Source organism: Amphiura filiformis, chromosome 18 (genome assembly GCF_039555335.1).
Source record: "Amphiura filiformis chromosome 18, Afil_fr2py, whole genome shotgun sequence".
Taxonomy (NCBI): domain Eukaryota; kingdom Metazoa; phylum Echinodermata; class Ophiuroidea; order Amphilepidida; family Amphiuridae; genus Amphiura; species Amphiura filiformis.
In genome coordinates this window covers 23,441,283-23,460,149 of record NC_092645.1, presented here as the reverse complement: position 1 = coordinate 23,460,149, position 18,867 = coordinate 23,441,283, and the positions used below count along the sequence as shown (strand labels likewise).

The 18,867-nt window shown below is 38.5% G+C and overlaps 2 protein-coding genes across 6 annotated transcripts in view; one reads left to right on the top strand and one right to left on the bottom strand.

Annotated features, from left to right (window-relative positions):
* Nucleotides 1-2,453: 2,453 nt before the first annotated feature.
* Nucleotides 2,454-16,347, bottom strand: LOC140140015 (ubiquitin-conjugating enzyme E2 W-like). The gene is made up of 6 exons (XM_072161827.1): nt 16,274-16,347; nt 10,947-11,038; nt 8,875-8,977; nt 7,385-7,540; nt 6,267-6,342; nt 2,454-4,882 (listed from the first exon to the last, which is right to left on the bottom strand). Exons 1-6 carry the CDS (start codon nt 16,286-16,288, stop codon nt 4,869-4,871), a joined length of 456 nt encoding a protein of 151 aa, XP_072017928.1. The 5' UTR covers nt 16,289-16,347; the 3' UTR covers nt 2,454-4,868.
* A 388-nt stretch (nt 16,348-16,735) lies between these two features.
* Nucleotides 16,736-18,867, top strand: part of LOC140140014 (uncharacterized) — a 51,565-nt gene continuing 49,433 nt past the window's right edge. For all 5 annotated transcript variants that reach the window (XR_011857197.1, XM_072161826.1, XM_072161823.1 and 2 more), the window contains exon 1: nt 16,736-17,055. Coding sequence is in view for 4 of the 5 variants with exons in the window: in XM_072161826.1 (XP_072017927.1) it covers nt 16,913-17,055 (143 nt within the window). In the remaining variant the exon portion in view is untranslated. The remainder of the gene's footprint in view (nt 17,056-18,867) is intronic.

The following is an 18,867-nucleotide window of genomic DNA, read 5'->3' as shown; positions in this document are numbered from 1 at the left end:
TGTTTTGATATGAGAATCACTATAACAATGCCTCATAATAGTATACACACTTTCGGTGTGGTTACTAACATTCACCACATTTTTGTTCACACCATCAATAAACAAGCATATCTTGTTTTGCTGGGGTAATGAGAAAATTGTGAGCTTTCTTATGATACCACAATCTCAGTTTTGATGATGAAAAATGAAGGATTAGGCTGTCATTCGGGTCAAGGACCTTTAATGTAGACTCCCGTGTAGACTGCCTCCTTGACACAACATTCAAACTTCCAGGAGTCTACAAGTCTGTAATCAAGTCTCAGGATAAAGTGGTCATGACCTGATGAAAGTGATTATTCTCATTCTGGGGTCTCACTAGTGGGCTATTCCATTTAAAATACATGTACACACCCCCTGGAAGATTTTGTAAAGATCTTCCACAGGGGGAGTATGAATTTCAAATGGAATGAGCACATTAGGCAACTCTATTTGAAACTCACATTCCCTCTGTAGAAGATTCATGTTGAATCCTTCTCAGCTGTATAATGTGTTCATTCCATTTGAAATTCATACTCCCACTGTGGACAGTATTTCCAAAATCTTCCACAGGGGTTGTGTGGTTTTAAATGGAATAGCCCAATTCATTAAACAAACACACATGATCTTTCATGAACATCCAGCTATGCACTATTCCAATCACTGCCCTATCCCTTATCCTGGTAATTCTCGCTATTCGCAATAAAGGCGCCGCCAGCGGTTTATGATGTAATCGTGATGTATCATGGGAAAAGGTCGACATCCAAGTCCGCATAATACTGAATATTACCATGCTATTACATAGGAACACGTGACAATATTTTTTAGTTTGTCAAAATAAATGTGTTACACGCTAATTGATATGCAATAATACTTAATAATGTCATTTGAAATGTGCACAATTAATTTTTTCTCTATCGATTTGTGTGTAATACCGTTATATTGACAAACTAAAAAATATTGTCACATGTTCCTATGTAATAGCATGGTAATATTCAGACATGCGGACTTGATGTCGACCTTTTCCCATGATACATCACGATTTTCCCATGATACATCACGATTACATCGCAAACCGCTGGCGGCGCCTTATTGCGAATATCGAGAATTGTGGGGCACTGGTAGGGACCGTAACCTGGGATTACATAAAGATTAACTGATTGGTGTACCCCAAGGGTGGGATCTGTAGTGTTTTGTATTATAGTGTAATTTCCCAACCCTGTCACCATGGGATTATCAATAGTAGAAACAACAGGATAGTGGGCCATAATGCCCACAACGGCACTCAAGGGTTTGGAATATATTAGTCCTGCAAATGACAAGCCCCATCATTTGCCTGGACGTGGGGGCGGGGGGAGTACATTACTTGGAATAGTACATTACTTGTAAGTCAGTCTTTGGTCCTTGTGCAAGAGAGTTACAATACAAAACAAAATTATGGCTCTACACATACAAGAGTTGCTTACAGAAGAAATTTCCGTTCCATTATTTCTTATTTGACATTCATACAGTACAATACAGTCAGCATTACTGAAGTGCTTCTAGCTTTAAGGGTATACGATGTATTGTTGGTCGAAGCTTGGTAAGATACTCAAAGGTGCGACTCGTCATGGATGGTCACATAATGTGGGTTTATGCATCAATGGCAAAAATGTGCACTTTTTTACAGTATCAAAGAATGAAAAACCTCATTCTACAACCATTAATACATTCCACAACTGTTTGGAGTAACCTTTATTTTTGTACAGGTATTCAATTCTCACGGTTCACAATATGATGCACCGCCAGCTCTTGGCAGTCAAATTTTTGACTCCAGAGTCAACATCGCTGTTCTAGCTGCTATTGAATTTTCACGCGAGTGTGATAATAAATATGTTGAAAACAGCTCCACGAAGGATTCCCTGTGATCAATAGATAGAAAATGGATCTACTATAATTGTAAATTGTTGTTTTAGTGTACATTCGCATGTGTCATCATTATAATGACATTTAAACCCACAATGATGTATATATGTTCCTGTATTGTATTTGTATTGTGCGGGCTTTGGATGTCGACATTTTCCCATGATGCACTGCATATTTTGGCCTCGACGCAGCGACCGCTGGAGGCGCATCGTATTGTGAAACGCTAGAATTTATGTGCTCACCGACTCTACACTAAGCAGGTAGGAAATCAATAATACATTCTGTTACCTATGCCCTTTAACCTTTTCTCATTGCTCCAATGTATTACGGAATCTATTAGCCACTTGCGGTTCCGCCATTATGCACTATATGCGGGAGAGCCTCGAACTGGCAGCATACATGAAAGGAAGAATTACGTAACCTTACACAGAATGTTATATGACTGGTTCAATTCCCATTCATGTATGCTGCCAGTTCGAGGCTCTCCCCGCACATAGTGCATAATGGCGGAACCGTGCAAGTGGCGAATTATGGTGTACAACATAAACTGGCCTCAAAAAGAAACTTATAATTTTTCACAAGGTCATATCTTAAAATCCTCTCCATAAAAATGAACAAAAATTGCACACAGGATTACTTCAATACTCTACTCTAAACACATGTCAGTAACCAAGCAGTTGTCTATCTGACACAACAGCAAAATGCACTGACATGGAACACCTTTCTGGACCAAAATTCACATCCAATCAGATTTTGTTTGTTGGGTTCCAATTATTCGCCTGTGAATGTGGTCCTGGAAGCTGTTCCGTGTCAGTGCATTTTACTGTTGTGTCAGTTGGACAACTGCTTGGTTGCTGACATGTGTTTAGAGTAGAGTATTGAAGTAATCCTGTGTGCAATTTTTATTCATTTTTATGTAGAGGATTTTAAGATATGACCTTGTGAAAAATTATAAGTTTCTTTTTGAGGCCAGTTTATAATTTGCTGGATTATATCAGGCCAAAAAATAGTATGTTTCAAAGCTACTGCTATGCATTAATTTTGCAGTGTGCATTTGTCTCGGATAAATAGATCAATATATTTCTCTTCCCCATTTTTTTGACATATACCGGTACCAAAAATATTGTACAAAATATATGTTAGTTGGAAGAATTGTGTGAATAGCACTTAAAACTAATGAAAAACTTGTGAAAGTTCAGAGAATCCCAATCTTCTTTACACTAAGTTTGAGACAGGGACAGCATTGGATTTTAAGCTCTGAGACACACCATTTTTTTGTTACCTTATAAAATCATTTGTGACACGATCAAGGGGAATGATTCATATGTCGGCAATTTTCAATTTGGAGTTTTTTACATCCTTTTCTGGAGAGTACAAATGCTACATTTTGATGCAAACGCCATCAAAATCGGTCATCTGGTTACTGAGTTATGAGCAATTTATCAATGGCTGAAAACAATATAAACAAAAGAATTTGAACACTGTTTTTGCCAATATCTCAAAAACAATATAAGCAACATCTGACTCATTCCCCTTGATCATGTCACATTTACAGGTCTTTTGTAGCTTGCAGACAATATATAAAGTGTATAAGGCTTCCACCATCAAGTTTGTAGACATTAAAACCTGGATTATCTGGAACTCCATGACTCTGATGTAGATCCAATCAGACCTTCTTTTCCTCTTCCATGATCTCTACCACTGTTGACCTTCTTGTTGCAGGAATGATATTGTTGCAGCATTAAGTATGAGCTTCCATGGGTTAATCCATTTGAAATCCATATACCCCCTATGGGCATTGCCTTACTCTCCCCCACACAGAAAGTATAGATTTCAATTCAGATCACCCTTTTGAAATTGACACCATGTGAAAGAATTAATGTCATGTCTTTCATAGCAGGTGCATGAATTTCAAATGGACTATCCTAATTAAGCTGCAGTCGACTAGAGAACAGGTTCTCAATAAGGATAAACTGCGTCCCTGAATGTTGCCAAATGATTTATGGGATTTCTTCGGCCACCGAGGTCTCATCTAATTGCGATAACAATAAATCTGTGGATTTTTTCATCGTACAGAACTTGCCTAATACTGTAAACGTGTAAATTTCCAAATGTGTAATTTTTCACGCTTTACCATTTCACTTGTTTTTAAATTTGCGATTCTAAGTTTCCTTACATTTGCCTATACACAGAAGGAATATATTTGTGTGTTGTTATTTTCGTGGTAGCAGCTTGGAATGTGAAAAGCACAAAAATAAATACAGCGTGAAAATTTGCACTTTTACAGTACATATTGGCCCTCTAGGCATGCATTCCAAACAGGCCTTATATTAAGTATGCCTGGACCAGGAGCTAAATTGAGCTTCTGGTCCCAAAGATGGCTCCTGGTCCTATAGAGGTAGTCATTGTGACGTCAACGCCACCATCTTGTGGGTACGGAGTGCTTTGTTGCTAAGATCACTGCGTTGACGCTTGACTGAAGAGGTGCGTCACGCGCTGCGACTTCCGCGTAATCGGGGCGTAATGTCTAACGATGACATGCAGAACGGCAGTACCCACAAGATGGCGGATCCCGCAGAAAAGGCTGACGGCCTCTACAGTTTGTAGTGTAAAATACTGGATACACCAGGAGCCAAAACTTGGCAACCATGGGGTAAAGAAAGCCTGGGTGCCTGGTTAATATAAGCCTTGATTCCAAAGTGCCATGAACACAAAATAGACAATGTATTTGGCCCCGGTGATCTGCTTATGTCACTGGCTTTCAACTATGCTTCAGTTTATAAGCAAATAAAAATAGCAAATGCCATGCTAGAGTAAGGTGTACAGCAGAATGACATGGAGCATAGTCAATTATAACTTTATAATATTTAATTCTTATTTACATAATATACAAGTTTTGTACAAAAAAGAAGAGTTGTTTTCAATGACATGAAAACTGGAGGCTGTCATCACACCTTGTCATCTGTGAAAAAAGAGAAAATAACGAATAATGAATAATGAATACAAATAATTGAATAAGTAGACAAATATACCATAAAAACTTGACAGTTAGCAAGTGCTTACTATCGAGCGCTTTTGAAAACATGACATTGTACCAAGTCCGGTGCTCTACCAACTAAATAATGGGGTTGAGACACACATTTGTAGGTTTATTTGTTCGTATATAAACCAAGTGTATCGATGATTTGCTCAAAACCCTTTACACTTTTGTGCTCGATAGTAAGCACATATGCTAACTATTGAGTTTTTATGGTAATTGAATACAAATGAATACAAATAATTGAATCAGTACACAAATATAGAGTTTGGTAATAAATCCAATACAGGAACTTACATACATAGAGCGTGTTTCTACAGAGCCAAATACCGTTTTGGAAATGGTATGGAACCGTTAATCACTCCTGTGGAAACAGCCTCCAACGCCTTTTTGCAACGCCTTTTCAACGCCAACGGAAACCTCGTCGGAGTAGGTTTTTGCCGTTGACGAAGCGGGTAGATTTTCTGTAGAAACAGACCGAAGCGGTAACTTGCCGTTTATTGAGCAAAAATCAGGCAAAATGGCTGTTAATCAACAGGTACTAGTAAATTGGACGGACGACATGACAAAAACAGCCTGGGCAACATAGCAAGTCCAAACTATTATGTAAAGCCACGATTTCTCCGTGATACGGAAAAACGGAAAAATTCACGGAATTCGGGGTTTGCTCACTGAAATTTGTAAATGCCACAAAATAGTGAAAAACTGTGTAAAATGTCAAACTTTTCTGTTGAACAAACAAAGAAAAGTGATTATTTAGCAGTAATCAACCATTAAACAATTCATTTTAGCATTAATTCTAGGCCTACAATGCAAGATTCTGGCCATACTACAGTAAAAGGTAAGACAAAATACACTTTTAAAACATGTTTGTTGGTACGATGCAAATAACTAAAACCAATATTAGGCATGAACACGCCAACGGCAAAAACCTGTCTGTGGAAACAGCAGATTAAACGGTAAGATAACGGTAAGATACCGTTATCCATTTAGCGGTTAACTTAGCGGAGCGCCTGTAGAAACACGCCCTCAGTATTACAACTTTGCTACATGTATGTTACTTCTGGAACCACCAGATTTCATCAGGCAACTGACCAATCCAAAAATTAGATTTATTTCCCAAGAACATTCGCTCATTTACACAAATATACAATTATTAAGATATATAACTAGAGTGATAGTTCCTTAGAAAAAGTTGTTAAAAAGTTATTTGGTGAGCGCTTATAGGGGCATGGGGGTTAATGGAACGAATAGGGACATATGGCATACGCTACCCAAGTGAAAAGTGTAAAAAAAAGTTCTGACTTACCATGATACCACCATTTTGTTTTCTTTGGACTCTTATTGCACGTTTTAACATAAAAACTATTGTCTGGTGGACGTTTCTGGGAAGAAAACAAAGCAAAGAGGTAAAAGCACTATTTATATAGCAATAATTTCATGATGGATGGCAAGAACTGCCCATGCAAAGAAAAATGGCACTGTCTTAAGATCAAAGAAAACTACTTCTTTTGAGCTTATTTTAAATCTGCTAATTTGAGCATTTTAAATTTGGGGTACAATTACTGAACTCGGTATAACTTGCTAGACCAGTCCTCGTTTACAGAGTTAATGGTTACGGTTTAGGGTTGGGGTAGGGCAGTCTTTTAATGAGACTAGTAGAGTGGCAACCTATTTGGTAATCACTCCAAATTTGGACACATCTCCATATCATAATTTCCAGACTTCATGCAGTTTTTGTGGGAGCAGGTGCTAAGCATACTGGCTATGCTTAGACATACTGTTTGTACTGATAGCGCCGGTGACCAATCTTACCTTTTCTGTACAGCTGCTAAGCATACTGACTATGCTTAGACATACTGATTGTACTGATAGTGCTGGTGACCAATCTTACCTTTTCTGTACAGCTGCTAAGCATACCGACTATGCTTAGACATACTGATTGTACTGATAGCGCTGGTGACCAATCTTACCTTTTCTGTACAGCTGCTAAGCATACTGACTATGCTTAGACATACTGATTGTATTGATAGCGCTGGTGACCAATCTTACCTTTTCTGTACAGCTGCTAAGCATACTGACTATGCTTAGACATACTGATTGTATTGATAGCGCTGGTGACCAATCTTACCTTTTCTGTACAGCTGCTAAGCATACTGACTATGCTTAGACATACTGATTGTATTGATAGTGCTGGTGACCAATCTTACCTTTTCTGTACAGCTGCTAAGCATACTGACTATGCTTAGACATACTGATAGCGCTGGTGACCAATCTTACCTTTTCTGTACAGCTGCTAAGCATACTGACTATGCTTAGACATACTGATTGTATTGATAGCTGGTGACCAATCTTACCTTTTCTGTACAGCTGCTAAGCATACTGACTATGCTTAGACATACTGATAGCGCTGGTGACCAATCTTACCTTTTCTGTACAGCTGCTAAGCATACTGACTATGCTTAGACATACTGATTGTACTGATAGCGCCGGTGACCAGTCTTCTGTGAGTATTGATAGACATATGTGACCATTGCTGTAGACATGGGGATGAACAGGAATGTTGCTACCTGTAAACACTACCTGCAAATCAAGAAAACAGTATGGGATTGGGTTAAGTATGCATGGGTAACTTGGTACAGTAATTATGTAAACTTGTAGATAATTGCCACTAAATGTACCTGAGGGCTTATTAAGCAGTGCCAGTTGAGTATTTTTAACGACGCTAATTAGATTAAATACGGTACTTTGACAATATTTGAATAGGCAAGGTAATGGGATATGTAAAGGTTTGATTTGGTTTTGAAACAGCCCCCGCTACTTGAGGAAGAGCACATAGTTCACCATCAAATCCAATGTACCATGAGCTATTTTTGGTGGCAATTGCATCTGGTTCACTTTGCTCTTCAATCTTTCATTGTAATACTAGGCTTGGTGTAGATGTATGTGTCTTTGGACAGTGAGAGACCAAAGAGATTACACCAAAAGAGTACCGACTCAGAACTGCTCTGGATTTTTAAATCCACCATTGGTTTGTTACACATGCATGGAAACAAAATAGTGAACCGCCCGCATTGAGCGCAAACATTACAACATAGCACCTAGAGCACTTTATTGGCACCCACATCTCTTTATGCGAGACCAGAGTTAAAGTCCATTCATATTAAGCCACAATTGCGATGCGAAGCATTGCCATACTGCATCATACCACAGAATACCACAATAAAGGTAAATACATTAGAGCACTTTACTGGCACCCACCCCACACATCAGATGCAAACAATCATATAGACAAATCCAATTTCACACATTCCTACTCCTCAATGGCAGCCATTAGCCGAGACAGGGACCCAACTACCTCACCTAAAATGTGAGATAATGCGGCCTTGAAGGGTATTATAAATTGCATCACCCGTGTTACACATAGACAAAAGAATGATGACAGTTTACAACACAAAAGAATCTATCATCGAATTTTAAGCAGGTTTAATCCACCCAATTGGGCACTCACAACACCTGTTTGGTGCATGCGGGAAACCAAATATGGCCGACCAAATCCTGACCATGACTTGGCTCGTTGGATTTGTCTATACTCAAAATCAAAGTTTATCAGGGTGCATGACTGTATGACCAGTAAAATAATAGGTATATATATTGCTCTCTATGAGCAACACACAAACATGGCAGACAGTACTCTATGGATATAATCTCTTTATGCGAGACCGGAGTCCATTCATACTACGCCGCAATTGCGATGCGATGCGTTGCTGCACTGCATCATACCGCATATAAAATACATTTTAACTGGAAATGTGCTGAGTTGCGGCAAAAAGTAATCGATATATCAGCAACGCAGAGAAATTGCGGCGTAGTATGAACGGACCTTTAGAGACCTAACAGCGGCAGGACATACTTACCTCTGGGGAGTCAAATGGGTACCTATTGTTAAATTTAAATCGTAGCTGGAATTTCTCTCCTGCATATATTGAGTTTGGTGCACCTTCCACGTCCACCATCCACCTGAACAAATCACACAAAAAACAAACAAGAAAACAAATAAATGTTTAAGTAGTACACGTACAAGTGAGGAAAATGGTAATAATAGTTTGGAAATAGTGTCTATAAGGCCCTGTATCCATAGGCTGTTCCCTTGTGGCGTGTGCCCTTTTTCCGTGTTCACTTGTTCCCATGTGACCTGCCACACAGACAACGAACCTTTGTTTGCCGCAAAACAAAGGTTCGTTGTCTGTGTGGCAGGTCACATGGGAACAAGTGAACACGGAAAAAGGGCACACGCCACAAGGGAACAGCCTATGGATACGAGGCCTTAGATCGCCATCCTTGTGCGCCCCCAAGACAGGCACATTTAATGACTTTGATGCTAAATTGTACAATGGAGGTAACTAACCAAAATTACACTGTTCGTAATAGCTCTAAATAAGAGACATTGTGATATGACGCAAGTCCAGTCTAGGCACAAACCCTCTGATCACCACAGGTCCTGAGACTGCCCCTCCCATCTGATCATGAAATATTTGTATTTCATGTATGTGAATGCACATAAATAAACCCATACACAGCACTTGTTGGAACTCCCCGTCGGAGCCGGGACTTTCATGTGACTCTAACAAAACCAGTAACGAGTCGTATTTTTGACATTTCATGATTTGAATATAAATGTAAGCACCAGACAATAAGCTTTGAAACGATACCAAAATTAACAGAATACTTCCAGAGTCCAGACCTATATATTATAGATAATTTTGTAAAGTACCGGTACCTTTATATTTTGGACTAATTGCTATTATGAGAAATGAGCTAATCAGTTTTCTGCTTTACACAAGATTGAATATCCTAGTTCAAAGGGTTAATTATTGATTAAATAAACCTTCTTTTAATGAGAATTTTCAATGATTTGAAAGTCCACTTGTCCCACAGTCAAATATCATGAAATTATTAATTTCAAAATTTGAAATTTTTTTATGGGAATGTCATCTTTAGAAGCCTACATGTATAACTCAAAACATGTCTGGTGACTTGTTCCGGGTTTTGTTGGAGTGAGTCACATGTAGTGACCTCTGCCAGTCTGATTCACTGGCATATGTACCTCAGAGAGGGTAGGTCATGATTTAACATTTTGTTTTTAAGATAACAACTTTATTGAGGACTCAAATTGATGTAACTAAATATAGCACACAATTGAACTTTTTAAACCCCAGTGGGGTGTAGAATCATCAAGGTCAACATTTTAATTGGATGTCATTCCTATGACACATGCTTGTACATCAAATTCTGTCAATGGGAATCTATCTAGAACAAAGCAAATATGTGTACATCCATATCAAAACGATGCACTTGTCGGCTGCTACATGTGCCTCATTTCACATAATAGCTAGGAGTAAATACCAGACTCATCTCAAGTGGAGGTCACTTCAAATCATCACCAAGTGACATGGTTATGGAATGTTATCTGTATTAATAATAAGCCATGTGACTTGGGATGATATAAAGTGACCCCCACTTGAAATGAGTCTGATAATTTATTACCAATTATTATGTGAAATGAGACACTTGTAGCAGCCGACAAGTGCATCCTTTTGATATGGATGTACACATATGTGAACGTCCACCACAAACCAGCCGTAAAGTCCCCGTCAATAGAAAATCTGACTGTTAGGCTCCCAAAACCTGAAATACTTACGTGTTTAGAGTACTATGCTGACTCTGCATTGACAGTGATGCCCACTGGTGGGTCTTTATGAAATACTTACGTGTTCAGAGTACTAGAAGCTGACTCTGCATTGACAGTGATGCCCACTGGTGGGTCTTTATGAAATACTTATGTGTTTAGAGTACTACAAGCTGACTCTGCATTGACAGTGATGCCCACTGGTGGGTCTTTATGAAATACTTACGTGTTTAGAGTACTATAGAAGCTGACTCTGCATTGACAGTGATGCCCACTGGTGGGTCTTTATGAAATACTTACGTGTTTAGAGTACTAGAAGCTGACTCTGCATTGACAGTGATGCCCACTGGTGGGTCTTTCTGTAGCTGCATCAGCTCCTTTTGTAAACGTTTCTATAAATAACAAAAAAAAAAAGAGTGATAACAGAGCTAAAAATTACATCTGTATATTTACAAGCCATAAAAATAATTTGGCCTTTCTGATGTTTAAGAATTGTGAGGGGGGGGGGGCGCCATTATATCCTTAGCTCCGGATGCCACAGCCCCTAGCTACGCCACTGGCCATACTTACGATTAAAAACCTAAAACCCAGGAGCTTCGGGAGCTCTGCCCCTGCACCCGCCAGGGGCATTAAAACAGGTCCCTGGACTCCATGTCTTAAAAGGGCATTTTCGTGATCCACAGCATCATCCCCCAACTTTTCTCAAAAAAAGTTGAGATTTTTTGCCGACTCCAAAGTTCATTTTGACCGATGATTATTTGAGCCACGGCGTTCGAGAATGTGAAAAGCGGGGGAGGGATAGGTGTAGGAACAACAAATTATTCACGACGATGCGTGAGATTGTACTAATTTTTCAGCTTTTTGCGTGAGATTTACTACCTGGGCGTGAGATTATACTACCTTGGCGTGATCTTGACCGTGAGAAAGTGACCCAATGCGTGAGACTCACGGCCAATGCGTGAGAGTTGACAGCCCTGTGGTAATACATATATTAATCATGCATAACTCACAAAGGCAAAATCGGAATCATCATCAACTGAAATTTTGGGAACAAGCTTTTTTCGTGGATGAAAAATGTCATAAAAAGAGGATGCTAGGATCACGAAATACTCCTTTAAGCAGGGGTGTGATTCAAAACTTGTGAAATATCCTGAAAGCAGTAGAAAATCCTGAAAAACAGAGCAAAATTTGACTATTTATAGGGCTGACAAGCTCAAATTTGAAATCTGCTGAATGTTTTTGTTATTAAACTGGTGCATTGTATAGATGTTGAAATGCTTTTAAAAACCGGTTTATTTATCAAAATCAGACATTGGGTTGCGGAGTTATTCACATTTGAAATATTCAAATTTGGATGATATTTAGACATAAGGCCGCATTTTTACCATAAAATGAGAAAATAAAGGTTTTTCAGTCTGAAACTCAGAAATGAAAATATTTACAAGAAAGAGGCACTCAGGGTATTATACAGCTTGCATCTAGGAATAGCTGGAACTTTGTCTTTTTTTGATGGGGCTTTGTCAACAGTTTAAGAAATATCACCAAAGTTTGTGAATTTTAGCCTCTTTTTTTGCAAAAAATCCAAATTTGTGTACCTTTTGTGTACATTTCAATGGGGAAATCAGTGCAAATCACCACTTTTTCATTTGCTCGAAGCTCAGCAATGGAGTAATATTTTTGAAAGAGGCAAGTGGGAAGTTGATCTGAATGCTTCCAGGTTACTACTGACAACTTGGGTTTTGTAGTAAGATACCGTCAACATCTTAAGAAATTTAAAAAACTGTTTTGGTAATATCACAGTGAAAACTCCCATAGACATATGTGTACAGCATTGTCCAAACCAGTTTTATACAGTGTTGGCATCCCTACTATTTATACCCCAAAACAGGCTGAAAATCAATACAATTGCAGAAACTTTGGCCACAAAAAAATCCCGAAATCAGGAAAAATCCTGAAGTATCACACCACTGCTTAAGGGCTTTGCATCTAGGCATTTGCGGTGTCATTTCAACCTTGGCCACAGTCATTTGGGGGAACAGGATTATGTGCCCCCAGTCAAAAAATCCTGTGCACGCCACTGAATACAAATATTTAGATTAAATATTTTAATGATAGGGTAGCAGAGATTATACTACCTTGGCATAGTCAACACTTGGGAAAGTGCCCAAATGTTTTAAATATTACATGACCCTGGGATTGAGTTTTAAAAACAACAGGCGTGCTATAAATAGGCATAGGCTAAACAGAAAGGGGAGGATCTTATTTTAAGTGGCTCATCCTCCTGAGCATTTTGACACCTTTAAAAAAAATTGGTTGAACAATGAGATCGTGCAGGCCAAAAAAAGCGATGTACCGGTAGTGTGGTTGCTTTTTTGACCCCCTTCTTTACATGTAGAAAAAATATGGAAATTTTCTGTATTGTTCGATGGTTTTTAATGATGATAATTTACATAGTTTGGGGTCCACTGGACCAATTGACTCCAATTTAGGATGCAAAGGCACTGTTCAGCCTAAAAAGCTGTTTCATGCACATACACCTCTATTAAAATTTTGTTCTTTATGACCAAATGAAAGCTATTTATAATTAACAGAATCTTCTCAAGTTTGAACTTTCTAGCTAATTTTGTTTTTGCATAGTACCAACTTAATTTGAACAGCTGCTTCCATTGATTTAGTCAAAATTTACTACAATTAATTTCCCAACTCCAAACAAAATTTCTAATTAAGTCATTTTTTAACCACATTCCATTGGCATTGTGTAGGACTAGGCTACATTTTCAAAGTTTCGTGCTCACATTCGGGGAACTAAAGTCAATTTTATCCGCACAGAAAACTCCAATTTGCTTTTCCTTTAAATTGGGAGTTTATTCCCTGATAAGAAATCAAATTTTTGAATTGTTTCACCAAAGAGGTATTTATTTTTATGACATGTTTTTTGATTTCCCCTAGCTGGCAGGTAAAGTGTCCCCAGTATCCTAGGGCGCAAAATGGAACAGCCGAATCTCGTTAAAAACAACCATGGAATGCAGCGATCTACATGTATCATGAGCAGGGTTCGATTTAGAAAATACATTTTACATGCACAACTCAGATTTTCTCCTCAAAATGGGCTGAATAACACAAAATTTTGCATGCACAGGCAAAATTCTACATGCACAGAGCCAAAGTTACATGCATTTGTGCATGTAAAACCCCTCTAAATCGAACACTGATCATGAGTGACGTCATGCTGACTGCCGCACGGTCTACCAACACTGACAGAATGATGAATGCAAGATTGATCAATTGATGTGCTTGCGTCATAAGCGCATGCATGGTCTTGCATTGCATAAAATAAGTACGGTACGCTCAGTATCCGATTTACAAATTTTTTCCTACCTGCACTGGTTACCAGCATGTAGCCCAAAATTTCTACATGCACAGCAAAAAGTGTACATGCACCAAAATTAAAGCAAACATAAAATCCCACTGAATCACGAACATTGTCAGTTAAGCTTGTAATAATATTCCCGGCTCCACTGTCATTGTCATTTTTTATGCCGCTCACTCGCCGATTTCTTAGCCAAAACACTGGATGCTGTGGCTTCATCTGTTCTAGAACTTGTCGCCGACGAGGTGCACAATTTCCAGAATGATGCAAGTGTTTTTTGAGCTATTTCCTTTTTGCTGGACATTATGATTATTTTCTGTACGTAAACAAATATTTCCCACGGTTTAAATTCCGCTTCTTTTTTTTCAATGAAATGAAAATGACAGCTTCTACATAGTGCGAGGGTATCGGGAATTGGTGGATGACGTCACATTACGCTAGCCCCTCTAAGGGAAGTCATAGTCTCGGACCAGACTGTATGTGGCTATCTCGAATGTTTGTTAGGATCGACAAGTATCAGACCGACGCAAACTGGCTGTGTAGGAGACTAGGGAAGTCAATGAAAAAAAGTGACAGTTCTCACGTTATAGGGGTATCGGGAATTGTCAATTGCGCGATTTGCGCCAGCCCTTCTAATGAAGTCAGGATATTGCGCTAAAAATAGATTGGGTTTTTCCAAATCGGACTGACTGCTTGTTTACTTTTGTATATTGCCTTGTCATATCGCTAGCGCTAAAATCCGGGGGTTCTTCAAAAATTTTATGTACGGGGGTGTGCCACGCAGACTTTCGGATGCTGACTTTCTCTATACCTACTTTTTGCTGTTTTTGCTACCCATCAGTATACCAATTTTCAACAAAAAGCACCCAAAAAGCACCCAAATTTGCCATAATTGGGTGCTTTAAGGGCACTTTTTCAAATGCGCCCAATTGGGCGCATTGGTCTCCACTGAAAACCCACCCATCGATATACCAAAATCGCTGAAAAGGTACCCCAAAACCGTGGCACATCCCCGTATACCTTCAACCAGGAAGAACCCCCCCCGGGGCTAAAATCGTACATGCACGCTAGTCCGAATAATCAGACCCAGAACAAATTATTAATTTCTGACATTATCGTGTACTGGGTCTGAACTGTTTTCATTAGAAATCTTGATGGCAAATTGGACAATAGAAGCACATGGTGCTACTTCACAGTTTTTTAATCCCCTATTCATGTGGCGTGAATCACTGATTTAGTCTCTATTGTGGACCATCCTTTTGATACTTGAGTATTTGGACAAGCGGAACAGGTTTGACAGGCCCCTTTGTCTACCTCTCTGTTTGTAAACAAACGAGGAGGTCGAAATCGTCCTCCTCGCCGAATACGAAAGTCAGCGTAATAGTACGGCACTACATGCACGCGTGCAGGCAGGTAGTGAAAAGCTGCATGCACAGAGGGAATGTTACATGCACTGGTGCAGGTATGCAGGTGGTAAATCGAACACTGGGTACGCTTGACACAAATATCTGTGCTGCCTTAGCCAACTTGGTTCTCATGATCGAGAATTTTATATATTTTGCCTATTCTCTTGGTCTGGGCCAAGTCACAATGCATTGGAGTGAAAACAACTTATCGCATATTTTTATTTGCAGAGAGTCGAACCTGCCACAATAGTGTGATAGCATGTAATACACTCCAGAGTTCAGTGACAGTGAATGTGAATGTTGTTTTCACTCCAGTGGCAGTGCTATTGTCACGTCAGCCGGTTCATGTCCGGATGTCCGACCGACAGAATAGTCATCATACATGGATTGAAGAAAATGACAATGTCATTATGTCAATAAATGAAGTGAACTGAGTAGTCATGGTAGTCTGACTTCAACTTTTAAAGTGTTTTTATAAAGTCTTATTCAGATTTCATTTGACAGATTAACCATCGCGTATATGCGCGCGACGTTAAGCGTGTACATTGGACCTTGTGCAAATAATACGCGCTGGACGGCTAGCAGTACGCTTAATTTGTAAAAGGGAATCTGAATAAGACTTTAGTATTTTGATGATAGTTTCTTCAACATTCTGAATCTCTGAAGTAAGCTTAAAATCCATTCCAGAATGTGTAGCATATTTCAGAAGTTACAATAAGGCATAAAATAAAACTACTAAATATACATAGCGACAGGAATATTTAATGTTTCTAAAATAAATTTCTTAAGATTAGAGTTGCATTCTTTTAGCAAAAAGCAATTTATTGAAACAAGACGGAAGCGTAAATTACCTGCATGGAAGCCATGTTTGTTATGCTGGGAAAATAACCTCATCTCAGTGGCGCATTTCAGTATTTTATTATGCACCACCACATTATGCAAAAGCTTTGACTTTGTAAAAGAAACTGATTTACGACTGCTTAGGCTAGTAGAAAATTATGCAAAGCCTGAAAAGGTGAACTTGTAAATTTTGGTGATTTTGAAGAAATCACTCAAACGATTGCTTATAAACCGGTGTCAAATTAATAAAGCACTACTTATAAACATAATATGTCGATTATATCATAAATTTATCCCAATTTAATAATGTAAGGCATTTATTTTTGTCCTTGACTTCTTTGTTTATATTGCCCAAAATCGCCGAGCTAGGTAGTTTGTAAAAGTTTGACGACCTTTGAAGCCAACCAATCAAATTGGTCAATAATTCTCTGTAACTTGATTAGCCAATCACGAAGCAGGACAGTTCCCACTGGCTTTTAAAACATTGAGACCAGCTGATTCCACGCGGAGGATGTGCGCTGCAGGTTTTGCAACTTTTAAAGTGTTTTTATAGTATTTTGGTGATAGTTTCTTCAAGTTTGCTACACATCTTCAAACCTGAGCCTTTCCTGATTCTTCTCGAGTTCGTTGGATAATCATCAGACGAAATAATGGAGCGATTGCTGAACATGAAATTGAACGATGTCGGGTCATCTTTTCTCGCCGATCAACATGATGATGATCAACCCTTGCGGAACACCGATTACAAGAAAAAGGGAAACGGCATTGATAAACGTGCAATGCGACTTCACAGGTTATTTTTTCAAACATTATTTATGTATTGTATAAACTGTAAGATACTGATATAATTCCAAAAATCGGCATGTGCTCCATTCATGCATTATATTCGTCCCCATCTCCCATGCATACGTGCATGCAGCCATTGACTTTGTATAGGTATCCTAGGTGAATTCAAATTTGCCATCAAACTGCATCATTTCATATATCAAATTAAAGCCCTTGAGTAAACAAAGCCAAAACTGAAAACCATTTTTTCATAGCACTTTCCGTAGCAAAGTTACATCTTGTCAAAGATTGACTTTCATCAAAAAGTTTCAGCTAGCAAAATTCCCAAAAACGGCATTTCGGGGGTGTTTCTAGATCTTAAGTCTCATTATGATAGCAGCTTTTTTTTAATGGAACTGCTATCCAAATCCCTCTAAAATTCCATGTGCGGGTGACTTATCACCATAAAAAATCACATATTTGGGTCAAGTGAAGTATAGAAAACATATTTATGTAGGTTTCTTTCTTCGGGCACTTGTTTTAAATTTCTATGTAAAAATGCATTGACATTGTCGCGAATTTGGCTGACTAGCAAATGTGTTAACTAAGGTTTGCCTGGGTTACCTACTTTGTATTGTAAGTTTGTAGGTATGCTAGGTGAATTCAAATTTGCCATCAAACTGCACCATTTTACATATCAAATTAAAGCCCTTGAGTAAAGAAAGCCAAAACTGAAAACATTTTTGTCATGTAGCACTTTCCGTAACAAAGTTACATCTTGTCAAAGATTGACTTTCATCAAAAAGATTCAGATAGCAAAATTCCCCAAAACGGCATTTAGGGGTGTTTCTAGATCTTAGTCTCATCATGGCGATAGCAGCTTTTTTTAATGGAACTGCTATCAAAATCCTCTAAAATTCCATGTGCGACTTGATTATCACCATAAAAATCATATATTTGGGTCAAGTGAAGTATAGAAAACATATTTATGTACCGAACAATTATCGAAAAAAATTCAAATTTCTATGTAAATATGCATTGTGTTTGGGTCCCGGTCTCGGCGAATTTCGCTGACTAGCAAATGTGTTAACTAAGGTTTGCCTGGGATACCTAAAGTTTGTAGGTATGCCAGGTGAATTCAAATTTGCCATCAAACTGCATCATTTTATATCAAATTAAAGCCCTTGAGTAAAGAAAGCCAACACTGAAAACCTTTTTGTCATAGGATAGCACTTTCCGTAGCAAAGTTACATCTTGTCAAAGATTGACTTTCATCAAAAAGATTCTGCTGGCAAAATTCCCCAAAACAGCATTACGGGGGTGTTTCTAGATCTTAGTCTCATGACGATAGCACCTTTTTTAATGGAACTGCTATCAAAATCTCTCTGAAATTCCATGTGCGAGTCTCTCATCACCAAAAAAAATCATATATTTGGGTCAAGTGAAGTATAGACAACATTTATGAAGGTTTCCTTCTTAAAAGCTTCTTTTAAATTTCAATGTAAATTTGTATTGCCGGTTTAGGCCATTTTGACTGACTAGCAAATGTGTTAACTGAGGTTTCCCTGTCATACCTAGACTTTGTATGCATGCTCCGATTTTTGGAGATTTTCAAATATTTTTATTATTTTTCTGGCGATCTTTTCCTTTGAATGCTTTCGACCACTCTCGATATAGGGACTATAATCAAATGCAGTAAACCTTTGACAACCGCGTATTTACTAGGTATCCCAGGTGAATTCAAATTTGCCATCAAACTGCATCATTTTATATCAAATCAAAGCCCTTGAGTAAAGAAAGCCAACACTGAAAACCTTTTTGTCATAGCACTTTCCGTAGC